Source organism: Acinonyx jubatus, chromosome B4 (assembly GCF_027475565.1).
Source record: "Acinonyx jubatus isolate Ajub_Pintada_27869175 chromosome B4, VMU_Ajub_asm_v1.0, whole genome shotgun sequence".
Classification (NCBI taxonomy): Eukaryota; Metazoa; Chordata; class Mammalia; order Carnivora; family Felidae; genus Acinonyx; species Acinonyx jubatus.
In genome coordinates this window covers 125,361,126-125,384,204 of record NC_069387.1, presented here as the reverse complement: position 1 = coordinate 125,384,204, position 23,079 = coordinate 125,361,126, and the positions used below count along the sequence as shown (strand labels likewise).

General features: G+C 43.1%; 1 protein-coding gene across 2 annotated transcripts in view; it reads left to right on the top strand.

Annotated features, from left to right (window-relative positions):
• The window catches only part of SYN3 (synapsin III), a 464,763-nt gene that overhangs the window by 75,148 nt on the left and 366,536 nt on the right, over positions 1 to 23,079 (top strand). For both annotated transcript variants that reach the window (XM_027070900.2, XM_027070901.2), the window contains exon 4: positions 17,513 to 17,604. In XM_027070900.2, coding sequence (XP_026926701.2) covers positions 17,513 to 17,604 — 92 coding nt within the window. The remainder of the gene's footprint in view (positions 1 to 17,512; positions 17,605 to 23,079) is intronic.

The window sequence follows — 23,079 nt, the reverse complement described above, 5'->3', positions numbered from 1 at the left end:
GCTCATTTTTACTAATTCTTATTACTATTCTGTATTTTACTCATGTGGAGGAAAATTTTTTGTTGCCTTAGAAGAAAGAAGAAATATTTTGGGGTGCATGGGTGGTTCAGTCAGTTAAGCATCCGACTTCGGCTCAGGTCATGATCTCATGGCTCATGAGTTCGAGCCCCATGCCTGGCTCTGTGCTGACAGCTCAGAGTCTCGAACCTGCTTTAGATTCTGGGTCTCATTCTCTCTCTGCCCCTCCCCCACTCCTGCACATGCACACACACTCTCTCTCTCTCTGTCTCTCAAAAATAAATAAATTTTAAAAAATGTTTTTAAAAATAAAGAAGAGATATTTTGAGGCAATTTGGTGTGATGGATGAAGCTATACCTCAGATCAGAAGAGCAAGGGATCAAGTCCTGACAGTGCCTCTTATTACCTGTGGGACTTGGGGGATGTGACTCAAGGTTCTAAACTTCAGTTTTTTTATCCACCAAATGGAGAGATCATAGCACTACTACTGTGTCCAGCACACTGTAAAAATGTGGCCCATTTTCATTAAATCAGAGGGGACCCTGGATCTAGGTTGATTATTTGTAAAAGGAGAAACTGGCCAATGTTTGGAGCACTTTCTACCTGCCAGCCCTCCCCAGCCCCAACAGATACCACTGCTCAATGAAGGCATGCTTCCCAGCCGAGCTTAGGGCAGCCTCATTATTCTCCACACAGCAACCAGAGCTGGCAGTAAAATGAAACCCATTGGGTGACCCCAAAGGAACTTTCAGTTCTCACATTCTGTGGGTTTGATACAAGCCTACTTAAAAAGGATTGTAAATTAGGGATAAGATGGTTGGATCCTGGAAAGATAAGCTCAGTTAATAAATATACGATGGGAATGAAACCAAGAATACTGAACAACAGACCTCTGAATTTTCTTCTGGCGATCTGTAACCTGGAGTTGTCTACAGGAACAACTGTTTTCTGGTTATACCCCTTAGACCCATAGTGTAGGAATACCTGGGGGCGCAAACTACTGAGCATCTTTGGAAAGGCAGGGGAGGGAGGGAGGGAGGGAGGGAGGGAAGGAAGGAAGGAAGGAAGGAAGGAAGGAAGGAAGGAAGGAAGGAAGGAAGGAAGGAAGGAAAGAAGGCAGGCAAGCAGGGAGGGAAGAGAGCTTAAGTCATTCCTTCTTGTATATCAATAATTCCCAACCAAGGGCGATTTTGCCCTCCGAGGGACATTTAGCAATGCCTGGAGACATTTTTGGTTGTCACAAGATGGAAATGCTGCTGACGTGTATGGGTAAAGGCCAGGGACATCTTACAATACACAAGACAGCCACCTGCAACAAAGAATTATCCAGCTCAAAATGTCAAGGTGCCAAGGTGGAGAAACCCTGTTTTAGACAGAAACAACTCAAAGATGACCTTTTGTGCAGGGAGCCCCATGGATCCCTAAAGACAGGTGATAGCAGTGTAGTGTATGATGGTGTGGGTTTCCCAGACCAGACCTCTCCAAAGAAGCTTCACCTTCACACTCCCTTTCACTCAGCACAGTAGCATTGGGACAAGGACATGGCAGGGACCTTCTCCCCCATTCTTACCTGACAAAGACACTGAGGCCGAAATTCCTGTGATTTCCCCAAAATCGCACAGCTGAATGTTCCAAGAATGGAATTGGACCTGGGTCTCTCTTAGCCCATGCTGTGTGATTTTGCAACACAACCCCACATAATAAATGTGTCCCCTGGCTTGTACCAGTAACCCAGCAGAGGCCTAGAGTCTGTTGAAATCCTGAAGGGCTGGACCAAGCCTATTGTAAAAGTACTCAGGATTTGTTTTAGTTAAGTATGGAAAGATGACAGAAATAACCTACATGAAAGATGAAGTTCATTGTGTTCATAGTCCCCTAAAAGCAGGAGGCATAGCTTGCCACGTTTGGGGACCACATGAGGAAGCACCATGGCCAATCAGGAGGCAGAGGGAGCTAGGCGAAAATGTGGGCAAGAGCCTTTATTATGGATTTGCAGGAAGGAAAGGGCTAGCAGGGCAAGCAGCCTTAGGACTGACTAGTTGGAATAATTTCAGCAGGCTCTAGGGTGTAGGGGGCTGTCCCTGATTGTCTGGAACCTAGCCTTTGTTGGTCTTAGAGCAGGGGGATAGTGGCCTGGAGTGTGAGAACCTGGTAGAGCAGGTAGTTAACCCACGGGCTCTGGATTGGTTTCTGCTTGCATTTGAAAGACACTGTCTATGGAGAGTTGTTTACCATCTCTAGGAATTGGCTAACTGGGAGAGGCAGTCTTTCCAGGGTCAGCAAGTCCTCAAGATGTGAAAACAATCAGAATATAGAAAATAAGACATGGCTAATACACCTAAGTCCCAAGCCTCATTGCGCTGTAGTTTTTTTCATAGTATTTATGTTACTTGAATTGTTTTTAACGTTTATTTATTATTGAGAGAGAGACAGAGCATGAGCAGGAGAGGGGCAGAGAGAGGCGGAGACACAGAATCCAAAGTAGTCTCCAGGCCATGAGCTATCAGCACAGAGCCCAACTCGGGGCTCGAACTCACAAACCATGAGATCATGACCTGAGCCAAAGTCGGACGCTTAACTGACTGAGCCACCCAGGCGCCCCTTTTTAATAGTCTTTTAAAAACAAACTCTTTTATTTCCAATTAAATCTTATATAAAACCCCCAAATTTAAGCAAATTAAAACATAAAAATTACTGCTCTGTTTGATTCATAGCTGGAAAACCTTGAATCCTTTGAACCTCCAGAAGGTGACTAAGGCCCCTCCTTAGACTGCCTCTTTGGAGGTAATTCTCCTGCTGTCATCCTACCATGACCTCCAGGCCTGCTGTTCCCCTTGTCTCAGGTACTGCTATGGGTTGCAAGAAGCCTAGTGAAGTAGCTAAGAGCAGGGACCCTGGAGCCAGACTACTTGTGTTCTCCTGGTCTGTAACCTCCCAGCTGTGTGTGACCTTGGGAACTACATGTAATCTCATGTCACCACTGTGCTCCCAGGTATAAAGTGGGCATAATAATTAGACGACCTCCCTTAAGTGGTTACTGCCCTTCGAACAGTGCCTGGCACATAGGAAGTGCTTAAAAACTATGGTACATTTTAATCCTAATATAAGTATAATTAATGATATGAAATCATAAATATCATTATTATATTGCCACCGGAAATACCAATTGTATTCATACAGCTACCTCATCTAGTCCTATTACAGTTACTTTTGTTGGTGCTTCTCCAAAGACTACAATCACTGATTCTTCTACTTTAGCCTTTGTTGCTGCTGCTTCTCCTACTTTTGTTCCTACTGGGATAAACCATTTTCATAAACCATTGGACATTACTACCGCCAAGTGAAAGTAATGTCAGCCAGGTTCTTAGAGTTAAAGCAGGTGTGAGGGTGTAGAAAAAGACATGAGCCATCACTGCTGGGCCACCACGGACACACTCATCCTGTTTCCCTTCTACCTTTGTCTGTATTCTCCTTGCTGTTGGTTTAGGGGGAGTTATTTATGAAGTCATGTGGGCCACCGATGAGGTTGTATGTGTGATTCTAAGCTTATGAGGTGTTTTCCCTGAGCCTGCAAAGTCAGAAATGACCCATTAAAATTCTTGGTAGTGCCTGACATGTGTGTGAGTGCCATTGTGAGTCACCAGCTCAGAGGGCCACTCTGCTCCCTGGAAGTGGGCAGAGAACCCTCCTTGCCTTGGCTTCTTGACATGGAAATGCCTTGACTGCAGGTGGCTCTTTTCCCTGACACTGTCCCTTGCACTCCCCATTTGGGGATTCGGTTCAGATTGGCTCTGAGCCTTATCTGGATCATGCTGTCTTGGAACTACTGTGGCCTCTTGGGAAGACAATGATCATCTGAGAAGATGAACTTGGCCTCTAGAAACAAGAGTCCCTATTGAGGAAAAGGAATCAAGGAACAGCTCCTTTGCAAGGAGAAAGTGGCCCTTGGGCTCCCCCTTTCCTGAGCCCTGCCTTAATTTGGAGATATTTCACAGTGGAGTTTTGAAGGGGTGACTGGTTCATACCAAGCTGCCTTAAATGCTTGGAGCAGGAGCCTATGGGGACTTGCAAATCAACCCCGGGAAGAGAAATTAGCTATGTCTTGTCTCAGAACTCCCAAAGCCTGCTCCAAAATAAACACATAAGCTGTGCCGGCAGGGAAAGCTTAGGCCTTTTTTCTTCTTCATTTTAGAAACTCCATGTGTGCATTATTTTAAATAGGCGCCAGCACACGAGGCCCTTTTAACAAGATTGAAAACAGATGGGGCCTCAGGCTGTTCAGTAGCTCTCAGAAACGAACATGGGAAGTGCTAAGCCATCTCGTGTCCAGGCGACGTTCATCTTCTTCTTGAAGCACAAGTCCGCCAGGCCTCTCCTGCACAGGGAAAACGAATCTGCTTCCTGCGTCAGGTCTGTCAGCCAGGGGAAGGAAATCTCTCCTTTCACTGCATTTACCCGTGTTTGCATTTACTTAACCCTTTGGCAGCTTGGGAGAAAGGAGGATGGGGCTACCCTTGGAGGCCCCATGCCTCTGGAGCTGGGAGCTTTGGGTTTACCTTCCTTACTATAAATGGGATGGTGACCTTTCATGGTTCACATCTCTCTGAAGGCTCCCAGGCTCACTCCAAGTATTAGCCAGAGGCCTTCCCACAGCTATAGGCCCTTCGTGGTTAGACTTCTCTGGCATTCTTCCTGCCCTTTCCTGCCTTGTCTTCCTTGCTTACTCTGAGCTAGGCATGCTGACCTTCTCACTGTTCTCTAAAATCCAGTGACAGAAAACAAGTGTTGGGGAGGTTGGGGAGAGATTGGAACCCTGCATGCCTTGCTGGTGGAATGTAAAATGGCACAGCCGCTGTGGAAACCAGTGTGGCAGTTCCTCAAGTTAAACACAGAATTACCTTATGACCAAGCAGTCCCACTTCTAGGTATATGCCCCAAAGAACTGAAAGCAGGGACTCAAACAGATGTTTTTAAATCCATGCTCACAGTGGCATTATTCCCAACAGCCAACAGATAGAAGTAACCTAATGTTCATTGACAGACAAATGTGTAGACAGAATGTGGTCTATCCATACAATGGAGTATCAGCCTTAAAATGGAAGGAAATTCTGACAAATGCTACAACATGGACAAACCCTGAAACCGTGCTCAGTGAATTAAGCCAGACATAAAAAGACAAATACTGTATGATTCCACTTATATGAGGTCCCTAGAGTAGTCAGATTCAAAGACACAGGAAGTAGGATGGTAGCTACCAGGGGAAAGGGGACTGGGGAGTTCTTGTTTCACGGGTACACAGCTTTTGTTGGGAATGATGAAAAAGTCCTGGGGATGGATGGTGGTGATGGTTGTACAACAATGTGAATATGCTTAATGCGTCTGAGCTATCCACTTAAAAAACAGTTAAAATGGTAAATTTTATGTTTAGGTACGTTTTACCACGATGAAAGCAAACTTTAAAAAACAAGTGAGCACACTCTGCCTCATGGCCTTTGCCCTTGCTGTTCTCTTGGCCTGGAACCCCCTTCCCCAAGGTGTCCTCACTGTATTCCTCACTGAGGTTCTTTGTGCCAGTGTCACCTCCTCAGCAATGCTTGGCCACTCTCCCTAAAGTGACACTACCCCCGCCTCCATGCACACTTCTCAGTCACTCTGTATCTCTTCACCGGCTTCATTCTCCTTCACAGCATTTAGCACCCTGAGTCCTAAAATGCTGATCTTCCCAAAGTATCTGGCACCAAGCTGGAGGTGCCTTAGAACAGCAGGGCCTCTGTGTCCAGGGTTCAAATGTCACTGTGTGTCCGGGGGCCCCCGTAGGAGGAAGTGGCAGGTCCTCATCTCTGGGTGCAGACTGGATTAATTGAGAGAAGGTGAGACACAGGGAGACAGCTGGGAGGCAACTCTGGGGAGAGAAGGGGAGCAATGGGTAGGAAAAGAAGGTTGAATGCTCTTTTCTTTTAATAAAGTTTATTCATGTATTATTTCTGAGAGGGAGAGAGAGTGTGTGTGCACAAGTGGAGGAGGGGCAGAGAGAGAGGAAGAAACAGAACCCAAAGTAGGCTCCAGGCTCCGAGCTGTCAGCACAGAGCCCAATGCGGGGCTTGAACTCATGAACCGTGAAATCATGACCTGAGCTGAAGTTGGACACTTAACTGACTGAGTCACCCATGCGCCTCTGAATGCTCTTTTAATTTCTATAACCCTGAAAATGGTTTTGTACCTTCCAAATGAAAAAAAAAAAGTGCATGAAGGCAGGATAAGAGCATTTGGATTTTTCAGAGCTTTGATGGATAAGACATTCCTGCCATCACAAGTTTCAATTTGGAGAAAGAAACTATAGAAATTAAATGCCATCAGCCTACTTAAGTTCTTTCAGTGTCTCCCCTGGGTTGTTCAGGATCATGTGTGCTATGACATGTCAGTTCTTCTGACCCCAGACAGCCCCTCCCGGAGCTCCAGCCATCCAGTTTCACACATGCCTGTGATACAACTGGACACAGCAGCTGCCCAGCAGTGGCCTTTGCTTCCACATCCCAGTCTCCAAGTCCCCAAACTGTCCATCGTCCCTCTGGAGAAATGTGGGGAGACTTTCACCCCTGGTTTGCTTAATCCTATAAACACACTTTTCTGAACATTCAGCCAAATAGTGTTCAAACGTGTGGAAACAGCTCGGCCAGGAAGAGAAGTAGATGTCAAGCGGACATTAACCATCATTTTTTTTCTGTGTAGTTAAGGTGTGGTCTTAAAATTTCTGAATGTTTGCCCCGATCTGTTGTAGGTAGGAAAAGTTTGTTGCAGGTGGCAAAATTCTTTCCTAGGTCTCTCAACCTTAAAAGCTTTGGAGGCTATGGTGGTGTCACCATTTTGTCCCCCTAAAGGCTTCCCCTGCCTCTCCTTCCCTTCTCTGCCTTTCCCTTTCCCTTTCCCTTTCCCTTTCCCTTTCCCTTTCCCTTTCCCTTTCCCTTTCCCTTTCCCTTCCTCATTTCCTTTCTTCCTCCAAGGCATTATCAAAAGCTCTCCTCACCCTTGAAGCTGACCTGACAGAGGGAAAAGGACAATGGATGCAAAGGATGTTTTTCTTTGATTCTCAGTTGCTGTTGTTTCTTGTGGTTACAGCTTCCTTGGGAATCTGAGCAGGAAGGGGTGACTGTCAGGACAGAACTAGGGCATGCCTCCATGCTCTGGCTTACTCTCTACCAAATGTACATCTAGGCTCTGGAGAACAAAACCTGGCTGTTAAAAAAATTCCTTAAAAATGAGAGTGCCACATTTATTGGTGATTTTTTGCAAACTTGGCTTCTTGAGTTCTCTCATTGCCAAATGTGATGGTGGTGGTGGTGATGTTGGATCTTCATCATGATCTTCATTGGCAATGTGAAGATGATGATGTTGCTGAGGAGGATGGTGATGGTACTAACATCTTAACCCTCTCATCCAGAATAAAATCCTTATGATGGATCCACTGTCCCCTCTCTGACCTCATCTCCTTCCACTCACTCCTCACCAGCTCTTTTACAGCCACACTGCCTTCTTTGCTGTTCTTTGAGCTCTGCACATATACTCCAGCCTCAGGGCCTTCTTCCTTGCTGTTCCCTCTGCCTGCAAAGCCTTTCTCTCTCTTACTATATGATTTGCTCCCTCACTTTGCTTATAACACTGATAAGTGCCACCTTCCCCTGACCCCCCGCCCCCTTATTTGACATAACACCTCCCAGCACTTTGTCCTCTTACCAGAAGCTATGTTTCCTCTCCTGACGTATTGTTTATTGTTAATGGTCTGTCTCCCTACTAAATACAAGTCCCATAAGAACAGGGAATTTTGCTCCATTTGCTGCTATGTCATCAGTCCCTGTCCTTGACATAGTAGTTGTTAAGTGAATGAATGAATGGGTGAATAGAGTCAGGGTCATAGCTCTCTTGCTCAGTAATTTTATGATCTTGGCTGAGTCATTTGTTCTCTCTGCTCTTCAGTTTTCTTGTTGGCTGATGAAGATGCTAATACTTAACCCTCTTATCAAGAGGTTGTTGTAATGATCCAATTAAATACCGTGGTAGGTAACATTCATTATGTACTTATTTTCACTTACATGCCTTGCTAAGGGCTTTTATTTTATTTATTTATTTTTGAGTAAGGCCTTTTTACAAAATTTGTTTATTATTTATTGTGTGTGTGTGTGAGAGAGAGAGAGAGAGAGAGAGAGAACCAGTTTGGGAGGTGCAGAGAGAAAGGGGGACAGAGGATCTGAATTGGTCTCTGTGCCAACAGCAGAGAGCCCCATACTGGGCTTGAACCCACAAACTGTGAGATCATGACTTGAGCCCAAGTCACACACTTAACTGACTGAGCCACCTAGGCACCCCATTGAGTACAGGCTTTTAAACAGATTAATTCATTTTATGCTCACATCCACCCTCGGAAGGCACCATTCTTAGCCTCATTTTACAGATGTGAACTAAGGCATAGAAAGGCTAACCTGCCTAGAGTTGTACAGCAAGTGAGACGTAGAGCTCAGATTCAAACTTGTAGTCTGGTTCTGAAAACCACTCTATACCAAACTCTTTGTAAACTGCAAATCACTGTTGATGATTTGTTTTGTTTTGTTTTTAAAATGTGGCTAACTCCACCTAATTTTGGATTTTCCATTACTTGAACATTTAAGAATGTAGGTTTGTCATTGCAATCTTTTTCTATATTTTTATATTTGTTTTGACATGTTTTTCTGTATTTATCGCTCCCTGCCCTGCCTTCACGCATGCATGCGTGTGCGCGCGCGCACACACACACACACACACACACACACACACACACACACGAGTATTATGATGTTTTGATGAGCAGAATATGTCTTTGCGTCTACCTGTCATAGCTGGGTGCTTGGCACAGCCTGACCCAGTGGCCCGGGCCTTCACTGAGCACTGCTCCTGGTGAGATTTCCTTGTCTGGAAGGGGCCACTCAGAGAGTCTGCAGACTCTCAAAGCCTCTTTTGTCTGCAAGGTGAATCTGAACCGGTGGAAAAGACTTCAGATGCCAGCCAAGGAAGTCACTGAGCCCACGGGGCCCTCAGAACTAAAAACACAGCCTGTGCCGGGAAATCTACAGGAAGCAGTTCTTGCCGACAGCAGGCCTTGGGCCACCTGCCAAGTGTTTGCAGCAGCGGGGTATTTGGAAGAGGCAGAGTGGTGAAGGAGGGGTAGGGGCCCGTGGGCTTTGCTGACGGACGCCGCACACTGATGTGGGAAGGTATGAAAACAAGGGCGGTTGCAGCACAAGGAAAGCCCAAGGCTGGCGAAGTCGCCCTTTAATTGACCCAGCTCTGTGAATTATAACACGCGTCATCTCCAGCAAGCCACTTGGTGCCATGTGGAAGGTATCGGCCTGGGTTTGGGTCCCAGCTGATGTAATTACCAGGTTGTAACTGTGGGAAAGGTCATTTGCCTCCCTGGGCTCACCTTGGACACCTACAATAGGCATTCACGTATTTGAGCATTGTGCTGTAATGCAAGGTACTGGTTGGATGCTGAGATAGAGCCAGGAACAAAACAGACATCCCTGCCCCCTGGAACTTCTATTCTGGTGAGAGAGCTGGACCATTAAATATTAAATTGGGATGGATGTAAATCATGTCATATGCGGACAAATGTACAGTTTTGTCAGTGGGGATGAGTTCAAGCAAGGAAACAGGGCAGGGAGTACAGCAGGTACTCTGTAAGGAGGTGCTACTGGGGGCTCCACTGAGCAAAGCTATGAGTGGAGTGAGGAAGGTGGCCTTGCTGCCATCTCCCGGAAGCTCTAGAGGTTTGGGGACTGGAGCAAGCCCAGAGCTTGCTCAGTGTGTTTGACAATGGAAAGGAGGCCAGTGTGGGGCACAGGGGATGGTGTCAAAGAGGTCATCACTTCATCAGTGTCTAAATCATACAGGACGTTAGAGGCCAGGCAGGACTTAGGTTTTCTGTATTTAGTGCTACTTTATTAGTATTGTTGTTGTTGTTTGTCCTTCTAATGAGCCTCTTAGACCCTGAGAGACTCTGTGAAAGAACTTAAGACATGAAGATCACAGCACTTGCAGAATGTTGATTTTTTTTTTAAAGAATATGTTAATGACACAGTTTTGTTCCCAAGAGTAAACATAACAGTCTGTTAGGGATTAGAGTGGAATTTTGATGATAACTTGCTGGAGGATGCAGGAATGCCCTAATCCTACCTTAAAAATCACTACCAGCACCCCTGTTCTAGGTTCCTAAGGTAGCCAAATACACAGGGAGGAATAGCAAATAAGAGTAGAAACACCACTGAGCGTTAGCCGGCCTAGGTCCCCCAGCCCGAGGGCAGGGCTCTCTGCCAGAGCTGGCGTGAGTCCTGTAGATTTGTGGATGTTACTTACTAAATATGTGGCTGTTATCACTAAACAGTTCCAAGGTACAACAAACACGATTATGAAAAGAGAGAGCAGGACATCTGGGGCTTCTGGGAATCCGAATTGATGGTTGCCAACTCATGGAAGAGAGAGCAGCAGAGGGAAAGATGGGTGCTGAGATGAACCCCTTTGAGGAGCTACAGGCAAGGGAGGAAGTTGACATGATGACCATGCAGACCAGCAGGCACTCAGCTACAGAGAAGCCAGAATCCCATGCCATTGCCTGCCTTTTCAGCCTAGCAGTGACCCTGCCTGCTGTCAACTGTAGCATTGTGATGTCCTGACCCATAGGTTAACAGTTCCTCTTTATGGGGTGTAATGTGAAAGGTTGGAGAACAAGGCTGAGTGTCAGAAGTTGACCTAGCATTAGAAAAGGTACTGGATGGAGACTGCCCACCTTCTCCTATACACTCAGTATCTGTCTGTCTGTCTCTTTCTCTCTCTCTCTCTTCTCCTGAAAAATCTATGGAATACCTAAGGCTGTACAAGGGGGCACACTCTCAGGGTTTAAGAGTACAGTCTGGGCCAGATAGATTTCACAAACTGACAGGAATTTCTAGTATCTTATCAGCCACCCTTGGATTCCAGAACAGTCTGTCTGCCAGCATCTTGCCTTTCTCAGGACTCCGGACAACATCTTTTTGTGTCGAAATCCTCCTTTAGTCAGGCTTCATGGTCAAGGCAGATAGCTGCTACCTTCACATTCCCACACATTCTTGGTTTCTTGGGTACATTCTTGTCAGTCATCCAAATCCAAGCCCCATTTTCAGTTTCTTTCCCATTGATCTGTTGACCTAACAGCATTCTTCAGCTTATCGTAATTATGATTACAATCACCATTTCCATTCTGTCATCAGATGTCATTATCATCACAAATGCAATTACTAGTAACTAAACATGAATACTCCATGCTTTCAGTAATATTATCTACTTGGCATCACATGCTCGCCAGGTGCCAGTTCCAGTGACAATGCAGCCAAAGACCCTACAGGAAACTGAATGCATTCCATCCTGTGTGTGTGTGTGTGTGTGTGTGTGTGTGTGTGTGTGTGTGTGAGTGTGTATGCATGCATGCACCTGTGCACCTGTGTGCATTTGTGTTTTGGAACTGGATGTGAGTTTAATTGTAAAAAGGTGCTTCTATTGCCTTCTGATCTAGGGGGCTGTAGAGGACATTTTGATAGTGGATATGATTCCAGCCATATCTAGTACCTATAACAGCTTGGAAATTAGAAAATTCTGCAGAAATATTTGTTGTTAAATATGTAACCACTCCCCTCATCTGCAGCCTTTCCTGTTTCCCAGTAGCCCTCCAGAAACATTAATGCCTAGAGCCTGTGAAAGTGATACTCAAAAGGGACTCTGTAGATGCGACTGTAGTTATGTACCTTAAGATAGGGAGAGTGACCCTGGTTATCCAGGTGAGCCCACACAAGCCCTTAAAAACTGAATTTACTCTGGCTGGAGACAGAAATGTGGCAGGAGAGGAAGTTAAAAATGTTTAAAGAATAAGAAGGATTTAATGTGCCATTACTAGTTTGGAGATGGAGAGTCCTATGTGATGCTGAATGCAGGTGCCCGTAGCTGGCTGGGGGAGGCTTCCAGGGGACACCAGAAAAGACAGGACCTCAGTCCTACAACCACAAAGAGTTGAAGTCTGCCAGCCACCTGTATGAGCTTGGAAACAGTTTCTTCCCAGAGTCTTCCAGTAAAAGCTTAGATGCTTAACAACCTTGATTTGTGCCTCGTGAAACCCAGAACAGAGAAACCAGCCGAACTCACGTGGACTTCTGACCTACAGAGCAGTGAGATAATACACTTGTGTTGTTTGAAGTTATTTACCGTGTGGTAATCTGTAATGAAGTAACAGAACTATGAGTAACAGAAGATAAAATGCACTATACAGTGAAATTCATGTTCCTTCACAGAAAGTTCAGGATCCTCCTGGACTGGTCTCTGACCTCCCTTTTAGCTCTTTTTCCTATTCTGTTCCTCCATTAACTCCATGCCCCAGCTACTAAAGACATCTCACCATTCCATTGACCCGATAGCCCTGTATTTTTTACCTGTGCTTTTGTTACTAGCAACTTAGATTGGGCCTTTCCCCTCCTCTGTGCCTGGAAACATTCTCCTCAGTTTTGTGGTCTAGTGAATCTGGCAATGGACAGAGTTTCATAAGGCATGCTGCATAGCATGCATAGGTATCTGCTCATCAAAAATAAAAACAACACTTTATTCAACAAATATTTTTGGATACCTACTGTGTACCTAGAACTGTGTATAAAGCAGTGCCCAGCTTTCTAATAAAAATATTAGTGCATGGCATTCCTTTTTTTTTTAATTAATTAATTTATTTTGAGAGAGAGAGGGAGGGAGGGAGGGAGGGAGGGAGGGAGGGAGGGAGGGAGGGAAGGGCAGGGAGAGAGGGAGAGAGAGATTCCCAAGCAGAATCTGCACTGTCAGCACAGAGCCCAATGCAGGGCTCAAACTCACAACTATGAGATCATGACCTGAGCCCAAACCAAGAGTCAGACTCTTAACAGACTGAGCCACCCAGGCACCCCAAAAATAAAAGTAACACTTTATTTAACAAAATTTTTTGGATACCTACTATGTGCCTGAAGCTGAGTATAAAGCAATGAACAGCTTTCTGATAAAAATATTAATGCATAGGATTCATTTTTCATAAGATGTGATGATAGATTTTGCCTTCAGTGATAACTGGGGGACACTAGTTGAGAAAGAAAGATATTGACTCTATTGATTATAACACTTTCATTTTCTTTTTTTCTTTTTTTTTTTTTAAATTTATTCATTTTTTTTTCCTTGAAAGAGAGGTAGTGAGTAGGCAAGGGGCAGAGAGAGAGGAAGAGAGAGAATCCCAAGCAGGCTCTGCAATGTCAGCCTGCTGCAAGGCTCAAACCCATGAACTGTAAGATCATGACCTGAGCCTAAGTCAGATGCTCAATCTACTGAGCCACCTAAGGCTCCCCTTATAACTCTTTCATTTTAAAGTCAAAGAGAATACAAGTGGAGAGCGAGGGGTCTGCCTGCAGTCATTGTCATTGGGTCAAATCCAAGGTTTAGGTCAAATCCAAGGTTTAGGTCCCTGGTCCCCAGACTTAAAGACCAATTCCTTTTCCACTATTCTTTGATTCCTCCATGTACATGTTTTAAAAAGTCACAAATAGGAAAACTCAGATAATCCAGCACTTTCAGGTATCATTGAGGTCAGTGACAAAAACCTCCCATACCAGGTACCAAAAATAACAAGAGTAACAAAATCCAAAGTCCCTATATGTGCCTTATATTACAAAAACCTACCTGTCTTTAATGATGTCTAGAGAAAATCTCCCACAAATGTGTAATATGACAGTTTTCCCTTTCAAAACAGAATCTTCACAATCAAAATTACACACAGACTTTCTTCATTATGGTGTTATTTTTTTCTGTTAAAAAGAAGGGAAAGAAATCCTTTAAAATTCACCCTCATAGCAGCAGACAGGGAAAAAGTAATGCAGATGAGACAGCGGGCTTGAGCTTTCAATAGGGTGTACAGAAGCTCAAATAAAAGATGATGTTTAGACCTGTCCTGAAACCCTAAAGTTCATTTATAAAGCCAAGAGAAATTTATGGGAGCAGGTGAATATGGCAATAGAATGCCACAGGCGCCATTTCTCAGTACAGGTAAGACTCAAAGTCATGGAAGTGCTTGCTTCTCCATTTATTAGCCTCTCAGCTGGCCTGCCACACTGACAAAGCTGAAGGGGCTGAGATCTTGATTTTTTTTTAAACCTTTAAGAGAGGTGGGAATCCCCTGAGGAGCTCTTTGAGAGGTCTGGCCACGGTGGTGGATTGCAGTGTGAATCAGAGGATAGAACACATTCTGTTCAACCAATCACATCACTAGGGAAACATTCAATAGGTTTATTCAGGATAGAGCCTTTGAGGTCACCTCTTTGCCCAGGGACTGTATTTTGGAGTGGGTTAGTAGGAAAACTTTCGATCTGCTTCAGCAGGTTGAGGAGACAAGAGGTGTGGTCTTGTCTTTGAACCTGGTATCACTGGAACCTAGTTGGGCTGCTTCCCTCTTAGAATATTATACTACTTGATACCAAAACTCACTGTAAAGCTGCAGTAACTGAGACAACTTGGAACAGACTCAAGGATAGACAAATAGATCACATGTGAGGTGACTTGATGTTTGACAAAGACACCAGCGCAACTCTATTGGGAAAGAAGAGTCTTTTAATAAATAGTGCCAAAGTATTTGAATAACCATATGAAAAAACTGAACCTTGGGTCTTACCTCCGATCTTACACAAAAAACTAAAATTCTAGATGGATTTTGGATGTAAATGTGCAAAGACCCAATTTCCAACAAACCCACATTTGTGGGTATCAGGGCTTAGGATGTGGCCATATCTTTGGGGGGAGATAATTCAACCTGCTACAGTTTCTGTGAGAGTTGAGGCTCTTCAAAAACAGCTGCTCTTTGAGATTCTCCTCTCAGTAGAATCACTACCTTGAAGGAGAAGTGCTTTGATACCTCTGAGTTCATTTCCAAGTTTTGTTTATTGAAGTTTTTAAAAAGTAAAATACAGAAGAGAGCCCTTACTTCACTACCCTCTCTGTACTTGATCCAACAGATGCTGGCTACCCTAACAACCCAGGTATTTGCCTCCTATAATTACTCATAAACATAACTAGGAAATAATTCTAGACACCTTGCTCTGAACACCATGAACTTCTAACTTGTATATCCAAGGCTGAGTGTGTCTTTTATCCAGATTATCTCTTTCCATTTGGGCAGCAAGACAGCCCCTGGGGCTTGGCCACCTCGAAGTTGGAGATTCTATGATTCAAGATTCTTATTTTCTCCCTTTCTTCAAGTATTTGGTGCCCAACTGTTCTGTGTTGCAACTTTCTTCTAACATCTTTTTCTCCTCACACTCAAGCAACAACTTTTATTGCTAATTCTTCTTTGTAATCTCGCCAGTGGAGTATCTTAAACATGATGGGGCTGAATTTTTAAGACATTAGACTTAATAAACAGGTCATTACCACTATTTACTAACCTGGACTCATTAACAGAGCTCTTTGCTTTTCACCTTGCCACAACATAATGAGGCTATTAATTAAAGCAAGAGACATAAGCACTCTGGGTTTCCTTTAATGCCATCTAGGGAGATGACTAGGTCTTTGGTCATAATTCTGTTAAAATGTTTCCAAGGGGATACATTTAAATCACTATGAAATGATATTTGCTTTCCATATAAACTTGGTTTTCTCTTCAAATGGGCTATTTTTAGGTCCCCAAAATTCCCAGTTGTAATCCACCCAGTGCCTTATTCAGCTAAACAGTGGGAGGAGTGGGGTGTAGCAGTCAAAAGCATAGGCTGGAACCGGACTGCCTGGGTTTAAATCCTGGCTCTGCTACTTACTGTGTGATATTGTGCAAGTTATTCAGTCTCTCTCTGCCTTGTTTTTTTGTTTTTTGTTTTTTTTTCATCTGGACAAGTGTGAGGATTAAATTAATTCATACATGTAAAAAGCTTAGGACAGTATCTGGCACGTAGTTGAGTTTTTCATATGTATGAGAAGTTATTTTCATTCATTTAATCCAGAGAAATGGTTTTTGGCATTTACTGTGTGTATGGCACAGTTTGTTACTATGCATTTTCTAACATGGGGTTACAAGTTGAACTGTGCCTCCCCAAGATTCACACGTTGAAGCGTTAAGCTCCAGTCCCTCGAATGTGACTTATTTAGAGAGAGGGTCTTTAGAGAGTTACAGTGAGGTCATTAGGGTGGGTTCTGGTGCAGTATGACTGGTTTTCTTATAAAAAGGGGGTCTTTGGATACAGAGACACGTGTAGAAGGAAGACAGTGTGATAAGACATAGGGAGAAGGTGGCCATCTGCAAGCCAAGGATAGAAACCTGAAACAGATTTTACCTCATAGCCTTCAAAGGAACCAACCCTACCAACACCTTGAGTTTGGTCTTCTAGCCTCCAGAACTGTGAGAAAGGAAATTTCTGCTGTCTAATCCACCGAGTGCTGGTACTTTGTTATGGCCACCTGAGGAAACTAATACAGATGGTTATAGTACCATGGAATCACTATCCCCAGGGAGTATATAATCTGGCAGGAGGGATATCTTCCATAGGACTCTGGTCACAAGCAAAAGAAATGTAGCAGATCTTGCTTAAGCAAATAAGAAAAAAAAGAAGATGAGTTTATAAAGATATGGAGGTATTGCATAACACCCAAGGACAGGATTGTAGCTGGCACATAAACATCAAGAGTGCTCCCCACCTCTTGCCTCTCTGCCCCTCTCTTAGTGACTGTGACATCCACCCACCCCCACCAGTCCCCTTGTGTTCTATACTTTCCCAATCTAGATGGCAGAAAACATGGTCTTCAGTTGTACTCAGGTTCTATGTATTAAATACAGCCCCTAGAAGGAAACTGCATGAATCACTCAGCAGTTCCAAATTCTAATACAAGGGGACCTTATTCCTCCACCCTGGGTCAGGTGCCAACCCCATCAGCTGTGACTGAGGGAGCATTATTTCAGTGCACAGACATGGTGCTTCTACTGTAACCATGTAGGGGGGTGAGGGGAAGGGCCATGACCAAAAGAGGTAAGAGTGGGCAGAAGACGAGGAAGCCTCCATTAACAGTGATAAGTGATCACACACCTGAAGCTGGAGAAATCTAGGGAAAATGTCATACTGAACCGCCTCTGGCCTTGTACAGTGCTGAAGCTAGAGTTACTTCTTCCACTTTCAAGGAAGTAGAAATTAGAAATGGTTAAAAGCATAGGTGCTTGAATCAGAGACATGTAGGTTTCAATCCAACTTGGCCTTTTATTAATTATGAGACGTGGCACCATGCCTCTACACCTCAGATTACTCACATTTCAGAAAAGGAAGTAAATAATATCACCAACTTCCTAAGTTTTGGGCAAAGTATAAATGTGTACTTGGCACATAGAAGTACCCAATAAATGTTAGCAGTTTTTAGCATCGTTAGTTTTTGATGAATCCTTTTTTGTTTTCCTTTCTCCTTCAGGCTGAATTCTCAGAGTTGAACCTAGCTGCCTATGTTACTGGGGGCTGTATGGTGGACATGCAAGTCCTGAGAAATGGGACCAAGGTTGTGAGGTAAGGAGCACTGAGATACAGAAAACCGTCATTTGAGAGGCGTCTGTGGGATATCTCACAGAGCTACCCTCTATCTGTTGCCTCTGACCCAACTCCTGCACTCCATGTACTTTCACATACCAAGGGTTACTTCCAAAGGGTTTTAGGTATCGTTGCGATACGAGCCCTGGGTTTGCAGAGAAAAGACCAGGTTCCATTTCTGTCTTTGTGACTCTATTTGGGTGTATTATTTAGTCCTTCTTACCCTCTGTTTCTCATCTGCAGCGGGATGATTGCAGCACTCAAGTAAGAGTCATGTATGTGAGAGTGAGTGCCCTATTTCTTCCAAAGCACCATAAAATGTAAGGGTTTATTAGAATGAGCTACTGCTTGCTTCCAGCATATGGCAGCCTAAATGTTCAAAGCCTCCCCTCTCAGGACATCAAACCTAAAAGTACTGGATATAACACTTTCCAAAGAATCTGTTTAGAATGTATGCTGAGCTTGAGGGGGAGTGAGGGAATTCTTCGTTAGCTGAGAAAAGTCAAGAAAGTGCAAATCCACAGAAGAGATAAAGTGTTGTATTAATATATTTCTATCTAGCTAAGCAACCAGAGTAACACAGATCAGGTCTTGTGAGGGTTTAGCTGGGGAAGAAATAGGATTCAGATTTGGGGAAGTAGAGAAAACAGGAAGAATTTTGAGGAAGAGGTGGCCTTGGTTCTAAGCCTTGTCAGCGGTGGAATATGGGCATTCTGTGCATCGTAAGAGTAGGAAACAGTCTTTGTAAATGCAGACAGGCAAAAAAAAAAGCATGTTTGGGAAATTATGTTAATTCAATTTATTGAGCCATTTTTGTCTTTTTTTGAAAAATGTTTATTTTTGAGAGAGAGCACACATGTACGAGCAGGGGAGAGGCAGAGAGAGAGGGAGACAGGGGATATGAAGCTGACTCCATGCTGACAGCAGAAAGCCTGATGTGGGGCTCAAACAAACTGTGAGATCATGACCTGAACTGAAGTCAGATGCTCAACTGACTGAGCCACCCAGGCACCCCAACCTTATAAAAAATTTTTTTTTTTAATTTTAGAGAGAGAAAGGAAGAGAGAGACAGCAGAGGAGGGGCAGAGGCAGAAAGAGAGAATCCTAAACAGGATCCACACTCAGCATGAAGCCTGATGTGGGGCTTGATCCCACAATCCTAGGATCATGACCTGAGTTGAAATGAAGAGTCAGAAGCTCAACTGACTGAGCTGCCCCAGCACCCCTTATTCAGCCATTATTTACTGAGTACCTACCATGTGCCAAGACATATGTAGCTTTCTGTTTCTAATAATGATGGCCTAGATGATTTAGACCATCTTTTCCACTGAAAACAACTTAAAAACTGGTTTTAAATAATGATCACCTTGAAAGCCTTCAAAGAGTTGGCATGACAGTAAGGAATTACGAAGAAGAGAATGATGCAGAAATGGAAACCCAGAGAGATGAATGAATACAAAAGTTACCTTTTTCCTAAGAGTATTTGCTAAGTCTGGCAAATTTAAAAATGGTTTGATAGCCTAGCAGGAGCAAAGGAGAAAGATATGAATGTTCAGGGACACTCAAGGTAGGGAACGTAATGATAGGCTCTCTCCACAATAAGCTGAGACCCAAAAGGACCACATCTTCAAGGTGAATGTGTTTTATAAGTAGATGAGCCCTCACAAGTATTTGCAGCTTGAATTGCAGTTTGATTGATCTTCTGGGAGCCTCAAGCATTAAAATTGGTTTATGGTGATCCCAAACATGCTAGAAGTGAAAGGAAATCATATATAGAGGGAGGTACTTTCAACCTAGGCTTCAAATAATTTTTTTTTTTTACAATAGCTAGCACATAGTCAAAGATAACCAGGCACAGACACCATGAATGAGAAGAAACAGAAACAATAGACAGTAGAGAAAACCCAGAAAGATATCAGATATTGGACTTATCAGACACCAATTCTTAAAAAAAAAATACTTATTAAGTAGAAAAAAATCAGGTTTGAAGGTATCTTCCAGAAATAGAAAACAATAAAAAGTGACACAACCATTTTTTTTTTAATGTTTATTTATTTTTGAGACAGAAAGAGACAGAGCATGAACAGGGGAGGGGCAGAGAGAGAGGGAGACACAGAATCGGAAGCAGGCTCCAGGCTCTGAGCCATCAGCCCAGAGCCCGATGCAGGGCTCGAACTCACGGACTGCGAGATCGTGACCTGAGCTGAAGTCAGACGCTTAACCGACTGAGCCACCCAGGCGCCCCAACACAACCATTTTTTTAAGAAACCAAATAGAACTTCTAGAAATGAAAACTACAATCACTAAAATTATTGGATGTGTTCTATTTAGCAGCATATTACACACGACTGAAAAGGTGCTAATGAAGTGAAAGGTAGAGCTGAAGAAATTATCCTAAATAAAGCACAAAGAGAAAAAGCTTAGAAGTGCAGAACAGTTGATTAGATTTTGTGAGAAAGTAACATTTAAACAGACTCTTGAAAAGAGAATGGAGCAGAGGCAGCATTTTAAGAAACGATGGTTGTGAATCTTTCAGAAAGATACCAAACCGCCAAAACCAGAAGCTTAACAGATTTCAAGCAGGATCGATAAAAAGAATTATACACCAACACGCAATAGTGTCAGTACAAAAAGATGAAGAAAAACATCCTTAAAATAGTGAGAGAAAAAGGCTGATTAATTTTATTGGAGTAACAGACTGACGGATCACAGGCCACAGTAGTAGAATGACATCTTCAAGGTGCCAGAAGAAACTAATTGCCAAGCTCTAATTCCATCTTCAGGGAAAAGTTTTTTTATGAATAAGGGCAAAATAAAAACATTTACATAAAATGTTTTTACATAAAATTTTTTTTTACAAATTTTTTTTTACTTAAAACATTTACATAAAATTACATAAAATAAAAACATTTAGTGAGGAGAATACCCTTACTAAGGAAGATTGTAAAGAACATGCTTTAGGCAAAAAGACAATGATTCCAGAATAACATAGAGCTGCAAGAAGATATGTAAGACAAAGAAGGTGGTAAATGTTAATAAACACTGTCTCCAAATAATAATAATAACACCTTATAGATTTAAAAAATACATGAAGAATTAAAATGCATGATAGTAAGATAGTAGTGGTTGGGAAGAAATAGAATTAGGGTGTCCTGAAGTTTTTGTATTGTCAGGGAGGTAAGTAAATGTATTGATTAATAACAGGCTTTAAAAAGTCAGAGATGCATGAGGTAATTTCTAGGGTAATTCCAAAAAAAAAAAAAGAATGTAGTAAAACTTAAAAGCTACAAGAGGGGGAAAAAAATAGTAAAAGACATGAAAAGAGAGAAAAACCAACATCAAATGGATATCACAAATAAAATAAGGTGGTAGATTTACATCCAAATGTATAAGAAGACTGATAATCATTCTAAATGACTTGCACAGTAGTACTGGTTATTAAAATGTTGAAAATTTTCTATACAAGTTGGTAAATAGCTTCTGCCCCGAGGCAAATGAATGCCCTCAGCTACTCATAACCCATGGATAGGCTTGACCATTGGATTGCTCTTTTGTCCCCCAGTTCACCAGACTTCTGTCCCCCAGCCCATATCCTTTGTTCTTCCCGTAGTCAGAGAGTGCCCAAACATTGTAAGGGATGCACACCTTGGGAAGCAATGGTGGAACCCCAGAGAGAATGTGCCTGGTTTCTTCTGTCCCTTCAAAGCTGTAAATGCTTATGAGTCCACTGGAGTCGCCCTCTCATGGTCACTTGTGAGAACTACAACCTCTGCAAAGTAGAGCTATGAGTTGTTAAGTATTTATCATCACCAATATATATCATTACTTGCATTAAGTGTAAAAGGACTGAACGCTCTACTTTACGGAGCATCTACATTGAATTTTTCAGAGTAGATTTTTAAAAATCCAGCTATATTCCATTCAAGATACTCATCCAAAACAACAATATACAAAGTTTGAAAGCCATATGTATACATATACACACATATGTATATATGTGTATACATATATATATGGCTACTGGTCAAAAGAAAGCTAGCTTATGTAGTTTACTAATATCAGCTGAGGGTTATGAGCTAGCTTATGTAGTTTACTAATATCAGGGGGAAAATAGACTTCCAGGTAAAAAGCATTACTAGGGAAAAGAAGATAATTCATTATGATAAATATAAGGAAAAGATAAAGATTCTAAATTTATAAGCACCAAACAAAACTGCCTCAAACTATACTTCAAAAATTATCAAATTTATTTGTGCTTCTGTCCTGCTTCTTTATCTGGAAAAGGAACCAAATTTTCTTATTTTGTAATATATAGAAATGAGAACATCCATCCCATTAGTCTTCAAATTTGGCTACAGATGAGAATCACCTGGGAAATGTTTTAAAATCCTGATGGTGAGGAAATATGCATGACCAATTTCATTAGACTCTCTGAAGGTAGGATTTGGGCATCTCTAGTTTTAATTCTCCAATGGGCAGCCTGATGGAGAACCTCCCGAGATAGCTATCACATCATCCCTGCACTGGGGCTGGATCAGCTCTAAAGCTGAGGACCCCACTGGGTGTGCTGCCTGAGCAAGAATCCCCTTGCAAAATAGATATCCCCAAGCCTCATTGCAGACATGCCATCTTCTTCCTGAATTTGCAAAATTGTTTGCAAAAATAAATTTTCAAAAATGTTCCAGGTATTTGTTAATCAGCTAGTCTCCCAGCGTTTAGGAATGGCAGACTTTGAAGACAGTTGTTTTGGGTTGAATTGTGTCCCTCCTCAGAAGATGTATTAAAAAGTCTTAAACCCCTAGTTTGTTAGAATGTGATCTTATTTGGAAATAGAGTTGTTGTAATTAGTTAAGATGACGTCACACTGGAGTAGTGTGGGCCCTTAATCTACTATGACTGGTGTACTTATAAAAAGAGAGAGATTTGGGGGACGCCTGGGTGGCTCAGTCGGTTAAGCGTCCGACTTCGGCTCAGGTCACGATCTTGCTGTCCGTGAGTTCGAGCCCCGCGTCAGGCTCTGGGCTGATGGCTCAGAGCCTGGAGCCTGCTTCCAATTCTGTGTCTTCCTCTCTCTCTGCCCCTCCCCCGTTCATGCTCTCTCTCTGTCCCAAAAATAAATAAACGTTAAAAAAAAAAAAAAAAAAAGAGGGAGATTTGGGACGCCTGGGTGGCTCAGTTGGCTAAGCGTCCGACTTCAGCTCAGGTCATGATCTCGTGCGATCCATTGGTTCAAACCCCGTGTCAGGCTCTGTGCTGATAGCACAGTGCCTGGAGCCTGCTTCAGATTCTGTGTCTCATCTCTCTCTCTGCCCCTTCCTCACTTGGGCTGTCTCTCTTCCTCTCTCTCTCCCTCCCTTTCTCTCCCTCTTTCTCTCAAAGATAAATAAACATTAAAAAAAGAAGAGAGAGATTTGGACACAGAGACACAGGGAAAGCGCCGAGTGATGGTGAAAG